Raw genomic sequence first — 13673 nt, 5'->3', positions numbered from 1 at the left:
GAATATAAGCTGCATTCTTTAGATGTTCATAGGCAATTGCGATTTTACATTCACAGAACGGCTGGTCATAGACAATCAGATCAGCTGTTCGTCTCCTTTGCTAAATTTGCTATGGGCAAAGCGGTTTCCAAAGTCACACTATCTAGATGGATTGCTAATTGTATTCTGCAGGCTTATGACACCTCAGGTAGGCCTGCTCCTCAAAGGGTTACGGCTCACTCTACTAGGGCAGTTTCCACGTCAGCCGCCTTTAAGTCCCGAGTGCCATTGGATGATATCTGCGCGGCAGCCACTTGGGCCTCGTCTCATAGCTTCATTTCTCATTATAAGGTGGATGTTGTTTCCAGGGGAAGAGCATCCTTTGGCTCAGCGGTGCTCCGGAACATCCTTCCATGATGGCCGCCCAAGATTTAGGTAGCTGGGGACTCTGTCCCACAGGTTGCAGACAAATGAAATCTGCCTACTTCAGATTTAGAAGTTATGTACTCACCATAACGTTCCATCTGAGTAGGTGACTTCATTTGGATGCAACCATCCCCCCCCTCCATCCCCCTGACCTTTATACAACAAGAGTTTATGCATCTTTTTGGATACCTTTTTTGGTAATATTATATAGGCAAACTCAATCTGAGGTCGGTTAGGGCTTGGCAGGGGATTATGGGTAGAGTGAGGAGCTAGGAGCTCGGAGCCTAAAGCTTTTGAAATGCCGGCTCGGATCCGAGGTTGGATCCGATACCCACAGTTTGCATCCAAATGAAGTCACCTACTCAGATGGAACGTTATGGTGAGTACATAACTTCTAATTATCTGCAAGGAAAACCCTGCAGGCCTTGGGCTTCATGGCATCCTGCATTCTACTAATTCCATATGCCAGACTGCATATGAGGAAACTACAATGTTATCAAAAAAGTGTTTGGACTCAGCATTGCCACAGCCTGGAGACATTAATTACTCTTATTCCCTGCCTGCAAGTTTAGATGGTGGGCACAGGCCTGTCACCACAACATGGGTCTGCCATTCACTTTACCCACAGCCAGACAGACACTGACAACGGATGCATCAGATTATGCCTGGGGGGCCCATATCGCAGGAAAATGTATTCAGGGCACATGGCCTGCAAGCCAGATGCATCTTCACATCAAAAAGAGATGCTAGCTGTTCAGAATGCCTTGACAGCTTTCAAGGATATACTTCATCCAGGACAGCTACTGATAAAGATGGACAATACTACGGTCGTGGTACATAAGCACGGAGGCACACATTCCTACCCCCTCTGCAGACAAGCAATGACCTTGTTGGACACAGCATTGACTTATCAAGTTCACCTGCAAGTACAATTCCTGCCAGGAAAAACAAATACTCTGGCAGACTAAGCAGAAACCTCATGGATCCCCACGAGTGGAAACTGGATCCACAAGCTTTCAGCATGATAATAAGGAAATGGAGATGCCCAGACATAGATTTGCCTCCCCTAACAACTGCCAATTAGAGATTTTGCACAAGGATTTATCACAAACAAGCATGGAGAAGGGACACCCTATCCTTCAGCTGGAAAAACCTAACAGTATATGCCTTTCCTCCACTGCCTCTCCTTCCCAAGGTACTCCTAAAGGTCAGACAAAAGAAGCCAAAAAATGATACTGATTGCACCAGACTGGCCACGCCAGCACTGATGCCCAATCCTAAAGAGCTTGTCTCAAGGTCCAGCATGGATATTGCCTCAAACTTCCCACTTGCTGACCCAACAAAACAGATCATACAGTCAACTCAGGACCTTAAATCTGTCAGCATGGCGGATAATGTAGCCATTCAGAACGCTCCTCTTTCAAAAGCTGTTATGGATGTTATCTTGGAGGCCAGGAGGCCCAATACCAGAAAATCTTATGCAGAAAAATGGAAGAGATTCTGTGCTTGGAACCAGGAACAAGGCAATGACACGTATGTACCAAATATTCCTCAGATTTTACAATACCCAAGTGAGATGCTGGACAAAGGTCTTTCCTTTTCATCAGTTAAGATTCATGCCTCTGCCATTTCAGCCCATTACAATACAGAACCACCTATCTTTTCTCATCCTTTAATAAGGCAGTACCTCAGAGGGGCCAAAAACATCAGGCCTCCAAGGAGAGCACCAATTCTGGCATGGGACCTCAATTATGTCGTGGAAAAACTCACACTGCCTCCCTTTGAGCCAGACTCAACAGCTGATATAAACTTCTTATCCTGGAAAACAGCTCTGCTCCTAGCAATAACCTCTGCAAGACGAGTTTCAAAGTTACAAGCACTCATGGCTGTGGAACCTTTTATCATTTTTCATCCAGACAGGGTTTCTCTGAGGACAAACCCAACATTTATGCCTAAGGTGGTGTCCAGTGTGGCCCTCAACCAAACAATTCACTTACCTACCTTTTATCCAAACCCACAGAACAAGGGTGAGAAAATTCTGCATTCTTTGGACATACACAGGCAGCTACGCTTATACTTGGACAGAACTAAAGCTTTCAGAAAGACTGAGCAACTTTTAGTGTCATATGCTGCAGGATCACAAGGAAAGGCCATCTCAAAACAGACTATTTCTAAATGTATAGGTCATTGCATCTGTTTCTGTATTCTCAGCATGGCAAATCAGTGCCTAAGGGCATTAGGCCTCATTCTACCAGAGCCGCAGCCACTTCAGCAGCCTTCCTCAGAGGAGTACCAACCAAAGACATCTTAGAGGCTGCAACTTGGAGTTCAGTGCACACTTTTACAAAGCACTACCACTTGCCTCTTTACTCTAAATCCAGAGCAGGCTTTGCCACTGCAGTGCTGCAGGGCCTCATAGCCTCTCCTAATTCTATTTAGCTCAGCCACCCATACTCAGCTTTGGGATTCAACCCAAGAGTAATGACTGCAACAGTGAAACACAATGAACATAGTACAGTTGTGTACCTACCATAAATGTAGATGTTCGCGTGTATTCACTGTTGCAGTCCAGGTTACCCTCCCTCCGTCCCCCTTTCATTTGCTGGGGTTTATCTGTACTTCTCTATTCTATACAACCTATGTGGTGTATTTGCTTGTAGACGAAGGAAATGTTTGTTTACTGCATGTATGTTTATTTGCATAATATATTTAGCCTACCCTTTTGGGGCACCTGACATCTGGGGCAAGAAAAACTGAAGAAAATGGCGTCTGCTGCATCTTTTATACCCCTGGCGCACTGATGTCAGGGAAGAAGTGACAGCAACCGACGCTGGACCAGGACTTTGGAATTCAGGCCGACTGCGGGTAGCCTGCCAGCAGGATAACCCAAGAGTAATGACTGCAACAGTGAATACACTCTAACGTCTACATTTATGGTAGGTAGACAACTGTACTCTCTCTAATTCCATTGATGTTGACAAGCCCTCTATAAACATTTCCCATCATCCAGTGCTTAGATAGATATGGGGTGTATGTATGTATATGTGTGTGTGTACACACACATATATATATATATATATATATATATATATATATATATATATATATATATATATATATATATATATAATGTGTGTATAATATGTGTCTTCAAATTTCTTATGGTAGAGACCATAAGGTAGAAGTTTTGACGCTTCAAACTGTTTAAATGGAGGTCGCCGTACAGCATGGAATGGTATATTTACCATTTACCTCACTGTAGTGTGATCTCTGAGTTGGTGTACTTAATCAGCAGGGGGGGGGGTGTGGGGTGCACAACCCTTGCTTATATGGTGTCCACCATTCAAGTGATGCCCTCTGCCAGGCTATATATGAGGAAAATCTAGGGATACCAAAAGTCTATATGGCTTCAACAGTGTCATCCTTTTTCCTACCCCATACTTATCTTTCTATTTGTGAAGAAGTAACTTCTTTTTTGTGGATCCTTCAGATAAATCTGAATCCAGAAGTTCCATTTCAAATTCCACCTCCCCTTCTGAGTTTCTCACCAGATGCATCAGACAGTCTGGTGGCTTGCTCAAAAGGTTTCAGAGCACAGGGAATTGTCATTAAAGGACTTGGGACATTGCTGTCTACCACAATTTTTTTTCTGTACGCAGTATGTATTCTGTCAAACTAGAACTGCTTAGCAGATCAGCTGAGTAAATCAAGGGTAGACCCCCCCACAAGTGTATGTTGAAAAGGGAGGTCTTTGTTCAGAATTTCCACCAGTGAGGAGCTACAGAAAGATGTCCTATTCTCATGTTGCAGTATTCATCACAGTAGGGAGGTTGCTGCCTGCAGCACCGGACATCTGGCCAATATACCAAAGTCTTTGGAGCAGGGTGGTATGTGTGACATCTCCAGTCACAGCCGTAAACTGATGTAGGCTATAAGTGACGTCTGCACGTATCCCCTTCAGAATTTTTATGCCGCAGTGACCCATGGACTTCTGTTAGCTAGTTCAGAAAGCAGATCGCTCGTTATCCAGGTGACCGCTACAGATAACTGCTACAGATAAGTACCATGTTGTCTTTTCCTTTAGTTTGTCGCTAGTTTTTCAGATGTACATGTCCACTAGAAAGGGGAAGTGTACTTGTGGGAGACAAATTCTTCAAGGACAGGCACAAAATGTGTTTTCTGTTTAGGCGAGGCCCACGAACATAGTCCTGCCCCATTTGTAAATCCTGTTTCCTAAGACTCTCCACAGCCGTCTGGCCATGTTGAAAGCATTTCGTGCTCAGTATGGAGGGTGGGATAGGCACGCCCAATGAGCCACCGCAGAAGGCGGCCAAGAAAATCAGGCTAGATTCCCACACTGCACCTCCGGTATCCAGAGACATTCTTGAGGCAGATGAAAGCCCAAGATGTCTTCAAACCTCTGTTTCCCAACCAGGCCCGGGAACCTCTATGGAAGCTGAGATAGCAGAAGCAATGAGTACATACGCTGAGGTTAGTCAGCCATCATATCCTGATGACAGAGGGGAACCACGGCTCGTACAGTCAGAAGAGCCTACTCCTTCCCTACCATCCGCCCAGACTTTGGCTCCTAGATATACTCAAGCTTCTGCCCTTTTAATGAGGAAGCAAAAACTTAAACGTTCTGAGCCTCAACCTGTTCTTGGATGGGAATTTTTTTCCCCAAGAGTCTTTTTAAGGCATTCCAGACCTTGCATACCTAACAACCACCAACTGCTGCTCCTTCGGTGCACCCCGTAGAGGTATCAGAGGAAGAATACTCCTCTTCTGAGGAATCACTGACCTACTGTTCACAGATGGATTCCCTAAGGGTTTTATCACCTCAGAGGAAGGAGGGTCCTATCACCCTTGAGTCTCCTGGAGAAGAATTTACTTTTGAGGACGCTATCTCCTTCATTATGAGGTAACATTTTAAATGGCAGGCCTCAGATGTCTCTGTCACTAAGAAAAGATACTTAGACCTGCTGGAAATGGAACAACCATCCCTTTCTGCTGTACCTCCCTTGCTACCTGCCTTCCAAGATGCCTTCATGGCTGCTTCACAGGCCCCAGATTCCCAACCCCCAGCCTCTGAATGTCCAGACCGATTTTGCAAGGTGCCTCAGGACACTCCATTCCTATTCAAAAACCCACTTGCAGACCCCAGCAGTTAATGCAGTTTATCCGGATAAATCTTCCAGACAGTTACCCTCTGCTGCTCTTTGTTGTACTGATGGACAGCAAATTCATGGATGCAGACTAGGGAAAAAAGTTTATACCTCCTCCACCCTGGCTATAAGAGCTCTTGGTTACCAAACCCACATGGCTAGGTATGTCCTGGACACCCTTTCCAAAATTACTACTTTCCTCTCTCAGGTTCTTGATTCACCAATAAAAATCCAACTAAGCACCCTACTTTCACAGCATCTCTGGTGACTATGCACTCCAAGTGCAGCTGTGATGCTGTGGAAGCCGCCTCAAAATCTGCTGCCTCAGGTTCAGTGCTGAGGAGATATTCTTGTGTGAGACTTTAGCCACTACCTATGGATGTGCAAACTAAACTGCTTGATGCACCCCTGGACAATAAAGCCCTTTTTGGACAAGCTTCAGCAGAACTTCTTAAATCCCTTCAAGAAAAGGGAAAAGAACTACAAAACCTGAAGCATTTACTTGTCTCCTATCCCCAGATATCACAGAAACTATCCACAAAGAACTTCCTTTGTCAGGAAACAGTCCTCCCACTTAGTACCTCAGGCAAAGGGACGTTGGCAAGCTAGGAAAAGCTCTGCTCCTAGGTTTCCTCCCCCCCATCATCCACCCCCTTTCTGAGTCTGACTAAGCCAGACCCACCTCCACTGTGACATCCAACCTCTAAACTCCCAACAGTCCCCTATCCCTTCACCTCACCCTTTCCCTACCCTCCTGGTGGAAAATCACATCAGAAACTGGGTCCTCTCCATCATTCAGAGAGGGTACTTCATGATTTGGTGGATGTTGCCCCCCCTTCCAGGGGATTCCTCAATTTCCATCGAACCAAACTCATCTTTTCCCCACCATCATTCAACAATTGCTATCTCAGGGCACCATAGAGAAGGTACCTAGTCTACAAAGAAACAAAGGGTTTTACTCCAGAATGTTTCTGGTACTAAGAAAAGACAGTCCATGGAGACAAATTCTGGATTTATCTTTTCTAAGCCTGTTCCTCAAGGTACCCACATTCAAAATGATTACTTTACCTTTGCTCCTACCACTTATGCCAACACAAGCCTTCATGGTAGCTCTGGATTTGAAGGACACGTACCTTCACATTTCCAATACATCCAGATTGCATGAAATTCCAACGCTTAGCAGTAGGTTCTTTGCATTTTCCCTTCTCTTCATTGCCTTTTGGACTCTGCACTGCTCCTCAAGTGTTTACAAAGTATCTAGTGCCTTTAATTGCTCACTGCAGAACTCTGGGTATACAAATATACCCATATCTAGATGACCTGTTAATTCATCAGGACCGTCAAGTCCTCCTACACCACCTACAACAGGTTATCACCACACTGACTCAGTTAAGATTCACTGTAAACAAAGAAAAGTCTCACCTGATCCCCACTCAAGACCTGGTCTTCTTGGGATGTTGGATAAGAACAGACAACATGAAGGCCTTCATTCCAGACCAAAGGACCATGGACCTCACCCTCTACTTTGATAAACTAATCACCCTCACTTCTTTGCCAGCATAAGAATTCTCAAGGATATTAGGCCACATGGCATCTCTGATATCCATGCTGCCCCTGGCAAGACTCCATGTGAGAAAAATCCAGTGGATTCTGAAGACTTTATGGAGCCAACACTCTCATCCCTTGAACATCCCCCTCCCCCTTCTCCTGTGTCTGACGCGGTAACTACAATGGTGGATTTGTGCCATCAACCTCAACCAAGGAACCCCCTTACAAGTACATGCCGCCCTAAAACTAATTTCTACAGGCTCCTCACACATGGGGTGGGGAGCTGTGCTACTGCACAATCAAAAACAATTCACTGTGCAGGGAAAATGGTCCACACTAAGAGACCATATCAACATCAAGGAAATGAGGGCACTTCTAGCCCTTCAAACCAGCCCTACGCCCAGGAACCCTGAAAGTGATCACAGACAATGACTCTTCTGTGCTACATAAACAGAGGATGACGAGATCCTATCCTCTTTGCAGCCCAGCTTCTCAGATCTGGACCCTAGCATCATCACTACATATTCATCTGCTAGCAGTGTACATCCCCCTCCACAGAGAATGTTATGGCAGATACTTTCAGCAGGACTTAAGCACCCTCTCACGAATGGATGCTTCACAGAGAGGTATTCCTGGATCTTAACCACAGGTGGGGTATTCTGCAAGCAGATCTGTTTGCCGCCTCCCAAAAAAGATGCCACAGTTTTGCACAAGGGAACCACATCCCCAAGCATGGAAAATGGACGCTTTCTCTTTTTCTTGGGCTGGGCTGTACCTCTATGCCTTCCCCTTTCACTCTAATTCAGAAGGTGGTACTGAAAATTCAGAGGGACAAACCAAAAATCCTGCTGGTGACCCCCTTTTGGCCAAGACAGCATTGGTTTCCCCTTTACCTATTAGCCAAGGGCAATCATCACAGGTTACTCCACTGGTTAGACCTACTCACACAGGACAGGGGCTTCCCTAGTCTGCTCTCAGGTGACCAGTCTCAGATTGTCTTTATGGGTGATAGGGTGCTAATCCCCTTCAGACACCTATACTCAGAAGACCTACACCTGTGTTCTGCAGGAGGCCAGAAAGCCTAGTACCAGGAGAAATTGTCAGAATGGAAAAGATTCTCCAGGTGGTGTCAAAAGAAAAATCAGGACCCCTCTGAACATTCCTATACTCATGGTCCTTTCTTTCTTGTGTGAGCTCCTTCATTCAGGGCTAATGTGTTCTTCATTTATGGTCCATTTGTCTGCCATTTCTGCGTGTCTGCCTTTGACCCCCCCCCCCCTTAGCGTCAAGATTGGAGGTCAAGCTATTCCTGAAGGGGATACTCCATATCAGACCCCCCCCCCCCGCAAACCTATACCTCCACCTTGGGACTTAAATTTTGTACTTGAAAAAGTAACTTTGCCACCTTTCGAACCAGCACACTCAACATCCCTGAAACTGTCCACATGGAAAATGGTCCTGCTAGTGGCCCTCACATTCACCAGGAGGGTATATGAAATTCAGGCCCTGGTGGCCACCCCTCCTTACCTTTTCTTCCATAAGGACAGGGTCTCTAAGGACTAATCCTTCCTTCATGCCCAAAGTGGTTAATGAGCTTTATCTCAGTCAGACCATTAACTTACCTGTTTTCTATCCCCAACCTCAGAATTCCTCAAAGAAAACTCCATTAGATGTCCACAGACAACTTTGCTACTACTAATATAAATCCAGACCCATCAGAAAATCTGACCAACTGTTCATTTCCTTCTAGCTAGGGCTGTAGGGAAACCAGTCTCCAAACAGACCCATCTCTTCATGGATCTCCAAGACCAATTGTACATGCTATTCTGTTCATGGGAAGAGTTTTCATCTGGCAGTGTTAAAGCTCACTCCACTAGAGCAGCTGCCTCTTCAGCTGACTTCTTAAGGGGGTAGATTATGCTTCCATCCTAGAAGCAGCTACCTGGGCTTCAGTTAATACCTTTACTAAACACTACAAGCTAGATTTAGCCTCAAGGGCTAGAGCAGGTTTTGCCAGATCTATCTTACAAGGCCTCATTGAACAGCTTGTTTGTAAAAGCTTTGGTACTCTCCCTATTGTGATGAATACTGCAACATGAGAATAGAAGGACATAGAACAGTATAGAACAGTTATGTAAGAACTTACCATAACCTTAGATGCCCTTTTCCATGTTGCAGTATTCAGACTTACCTGCCTTTTTGTGCTAACTACCTGTGGGACCACAGATCTACAGCTATTTATCCCCAGCAGCAGACACAGGTGGTAAAATACTCTGTAGTGTGGTCCTCATGTCAGTCTGAAGGGACTTGCTCTTTACCTCATATTTCACCTTCAGTGGTGCTACTGTATGTGGTAGTTCATTCGGAAGGGGGTACATGCAGACGTCACTTTTTATAGCCTACTTCAGTTTATGGCTGTGACCGGAGATGTCACGTACCCCCCCCCCCCCCGCTCCAAAGGCTTTGTTATACTGGCCGGATGTCCGGTGTTGCTAGCAGCAACCTCCCTGTTGTGATGAATGCTGCAAGATGGAAGAGAAGGACATCTAAGGTTATGGTAAGTTCTTACACAACTGTTCTACCTATTCACCCACAGGTCTTAAACATTCACACTTTACAGGTGGGCATTAGGCAGTGAAATTGCTGAATAGTGTAGTCTAAGTCCATTCCAGTATAGGAAAGGATGGAGCATGAAAGATGTAATCTTACCCTGTCATTTGAACTTGAGAGGGCCATCCATGATTGGTCAAGTATATCCTCCCTACTTCCCCCCTTGTGCTTGGCAGGACTTCTTTCCAGTCCGTTGGAGTTTCCTGTACGTTTAAAAAATTATATTTATATACTTTACTTATTAGCAATGAACATGTGAAACTATACTGTCACTATACCTGTCAACTGTATCTCATTTTAAAGAATGTTCCGCATTTTGAGTCTTAGAAGTTCCACGTTCCACATTGTTCCCCACTGAAAGGGTCTGTCATACGTTTGCTAATTTGCATGGCAAATAGAGTTATATTAACTTTATCAGCAGAATTTTTTATAAGGATGAATTGACAGTTTTGTATATGCTACTGAGCTTCCTTGTTAAAGTTTTGTAAGTGTTGCCCATTTTGTTCATTTAAGAGAGTTGGTGCTCTACATTTTGGAGATAAAGTTGAGAGCTATATTGTCCACTAGTGGCTAGAGAGTGAACTAGTTAAGTATGAGGGTTATCTACTTAATGTATCCAGTGTGTAATGTCATATGTCTTAAAAGTAATTTTGCGTCCACCCATCCTTATTGCTGTGAAATTTTCAAAAAAATGCCAATTTCACTTTGGTGAAAATTATTATCCCAGTCTCATAACCAGGGACTCCTCAAGAAGAGTTATCTAGTAATTCAAATTATATGGTAAAAGCATATCTTTTGTTGTGGCTTCTGAATAAATGAAGTTTCACTATTTGAGTTTCTTATTTGGAAAAACTAAACCGGAGTTCCTGACAGTGCTTGTTATTTGGAGGTCTCCTCCTGAGCTGGCCATAATCACTGACATAACACTCATTTACTGTTGTCAAAAATGAAGTATATTTTTCTTGAGAATTTTTCTGTGCTTATTTGCAAAATTAAAACAAATTCTGGGTATAGGCCTCTCGGTAAAGTACGCTTACAGTATTATAGGTAGTAAATATGAGAAAATGTGGTGAATGAGTGCTCTGACTTTAAATGCCAAATTCCTGAAAAATCCCTTTTGTTTAATTTACATTTGGGATTTACCAGTATTTTCCCAAAAGGGAAAATCACTGTCCCTGATAATTGGGAGCATAATTACATATGGACCTTCTTTAGGTCACTCACAGGGACAGCACTATTGAAGAACAATTGACAGGATTCATTGCTTTGCGGTTAAGCCCACAAGTTTTTACTGCATAAATACTGTCTACCCTCTTAAGTTTACTTTTATGCATCTCACATAGCTGTAGCTTTTTTCTGTATCCTTTGTCTTTCTCTTTTCCTTTCATACTACACAGAGAATGCTAATTTAGCATAATGTTACTGTGCTAATTTGTATTTTTATAGACGGTTGTATATATGCAGAATTAATTTCTCTCGAGTTTCCTGTATCATTGTACCTTTGTTCAGTATGCATTGCTACAGTGAAATGTTTGATTTATATGTTCCTAACCCTAGGTCAGGTAATGCCTGAAAAGAAGCCTAGGGCCAGTCCTTCTGTACACTTAGCAAACAAAATAAGAAATAAGGTATTCATGTTGAGAGCTGGCCTTTTAAATTTGGCACATTATTGACCTGTTTGGTGTCCTGTATTTTCAGTAGTATCGGTTTTTTTTTTTTTTAATTTTTGTGCAGGCCATTGAAATAGAACAAATAGCAATGTCATCTGTTTAATCAGATGTATTCAATGTGCATGTTTTCTAGAAAAGGTATCCTTGTTGCCAGCAGTACAGCAGAAACATACAATAAGGTTTTGCAGCATACGCTGGGCTTTTCTAATCCATCCACTGTTGAGTTCTTGTTGGGAAAACTCATAGTAAGCGAAGTTGATCCACCGTCGCTGATGCGAGGATTGCAGAGGTAAGCCTGCACAGTTTTCTTCTAAATATTTATTTTCACAGCAACAGAAGTCACATTGCACGTTTTATGTACAATAACTTTAAAATCAACAGATGTTCATTGTGTTTCACTGTTGCAGTCATTACAGTTGGGTTATCCTGCTGGCAGGCTACCCGCAGTCGGCCTGAATTCCAAAGTCTAGGTCTGGCGTCTGTTTCTGTCGCCTCTTCCCTGACGTCAGTGAGCCAGGGGCATAAAAGATGCAGCCGACGCCATTTTCTCCAGTCTTTCGTGCCACGCGGTGCCCAAAGCAAAAGCAGTTCGCAAGTGCCGTTCAGCAGACTCCTGAGATTTTCGTGTTCGAATTTCAGATCCGAAGTCTTCATTAAAAGCCAAGTACCCCATTGGGGAAACTTTTTTCTTGCTCCAGACCGATGTCAGAAAAAGTTAATTGTATTAATTGTGGGAAGCAAATACCTCATAAGGACTTCCATTCTTACTGTATTCCTTGCCTAGGCCCTGATCACGATGTTGCTAATTGTCGTTTTTTTGCTAGATTTAACCAACGCACTATTAAGCTTCGGTACAATTTTGCATTTCACTATTTTGGCAGAAGATTTAATTACAAGATGTCGTCGGATAGCCATCCGACTAGCGCAATTCAAAAGAAACGCAAAGAAAAGGACAGGCATCCTAGGTCCAAAACTGACTAGGTTTCTTCTAAGCCAGTCACCTGTTCCCCGGTTCTCAGTGAGGCGCTTTCGCAGTCCCGGACGCCCGCTACTTTAGAGCCGCAGGCCGCTTCCGACTCCCACGTGGAGCCAACTAGGTCACTGGAAACTCAAGGTATTGGAACCTCGGAAACTATTCCCTCAGATGGGTCCGGAGCCGCTGAGCAGGCATCGGCTTCTGAGGATGTTTTCAGGCCTGCACAGTTGTATGTTAAAACGACTTCAGCTTCAAAGGCAAAGACGAAAGCATCTCTTAAGACAAAGAAACAAGTAGAACAGCCCCTTGGACAAGCCTCCATGCCTAAACAACAGATGCTCAAAATGGCCGAAGACCTAATTACTTTGATCAGGGGTTCCCATCACCCTCCTGGTAAGAGGCCTAGGCAAGAGACAGAATATGACTTCAGATCAGGTTTCCATTTCTTCTGATTCCTCTATTGATCAGGAATAATCTCTTCCTCCCTATCAGGATTCTGATGCTGAAGAATCTATCTCTTCAGCCTCTCCTCCTGAGGATTACTCTTTTGGGGAAACTCTACATACCATGAGGGAGCATTTCCACTGGGAGAGCCAAGATTATTCAGAGTCTAAGAAAAGGCTTAGAGACTTCCTTTTACTACCTCAGCACAGGCCCCTTGCTATATTATGCCTGTGCCAGACATTGTAGATGTATTTTCAGAGTCCATTCTGACTCCTGACTCTCTGCCTCCAGCTTCTGTTAAGCCAGACAGATACTACAGGGTTCCTGAATCACATAAATTCCTTTTTAAGAACCCAGCTGCTGACCTAGAAACGGTATCTCAAGGTTCCAAAGGGGTCAAGGCTTCCACTGCAAAATACCCTACCACCTCTGACAGGGATTCTAAGGCACTGGGCAGATGGGGAAAAAAGATTTACACTTCTGCTACCTTGGCTATAAGGGCTTTACATTGTCAGTTTCATATGCTTAAATATCAGTAATATATTATGTCACTGCTTAAACAGAAAGTGTTGATAAATTCTGAATGTGCATAAAACAAAGAAATGCAGGATTTATTGCATGCAGTTGAACAAGTGGGAAGGCATACTTTGCAATGTGGTTTTGATTCTCTGGAGGCCTCCTGCAAGGCCGCTGTTACGGGTTCTGTCATTCTGAGGCATGCTTGGTTAAAGGAACAGAATCTGCCTGATCATGTTAAAGCAAAATTATTAGATGCCCCATTACAGCATGATGACTTATTTGGTGTTAAAGCAGAAGAGGTGTTGAAGAAAATGGAGGACAAAGCTAAATCTATGC

General features: G+C 43.9%; 1 protein-coding gene across 1 annotated transcript in view; it reads left to right on the top strand.

Moving 5' to 3' along the window:
* The window catches only part of LOC122801205 (tetratricopeptide repeat protein 14-like), a 160690-nt gene extending 148999 nt beyond the window's left edge, over positions 1–11691 (top strand). Inside the window, exon 4 of the mRNA XM_044070761.1 lies at positions 11532–11691. Within this exon, the coding sequence (XP_043926696.1) occupies positions 11532–11691 (160 nt within the window). The remainder of the gene's footprint in view (positions 1–11531) is intronic.
* Positions 11692–13673: the final 1982 nt, after the last annotated feature.

Source organism: Protopterus annectens, chromosome 4.part1 (genome assembly GCF_019279795.1).
Source record: "Protopterus annectens isolate FY-2018-M chromosome 4.part1, PAN1.0, whole genome shotgun sequence".
NCBI lineage: Eukaryota > Metazoa > Chordata > Ceratodontiformes > Protopteridae > Protopterus > Protopterus annectens.
Note: the sequence above shows the minus strand (reverse complement) of the source record. Positions and strands in the feature narration are given on the sequence as shown.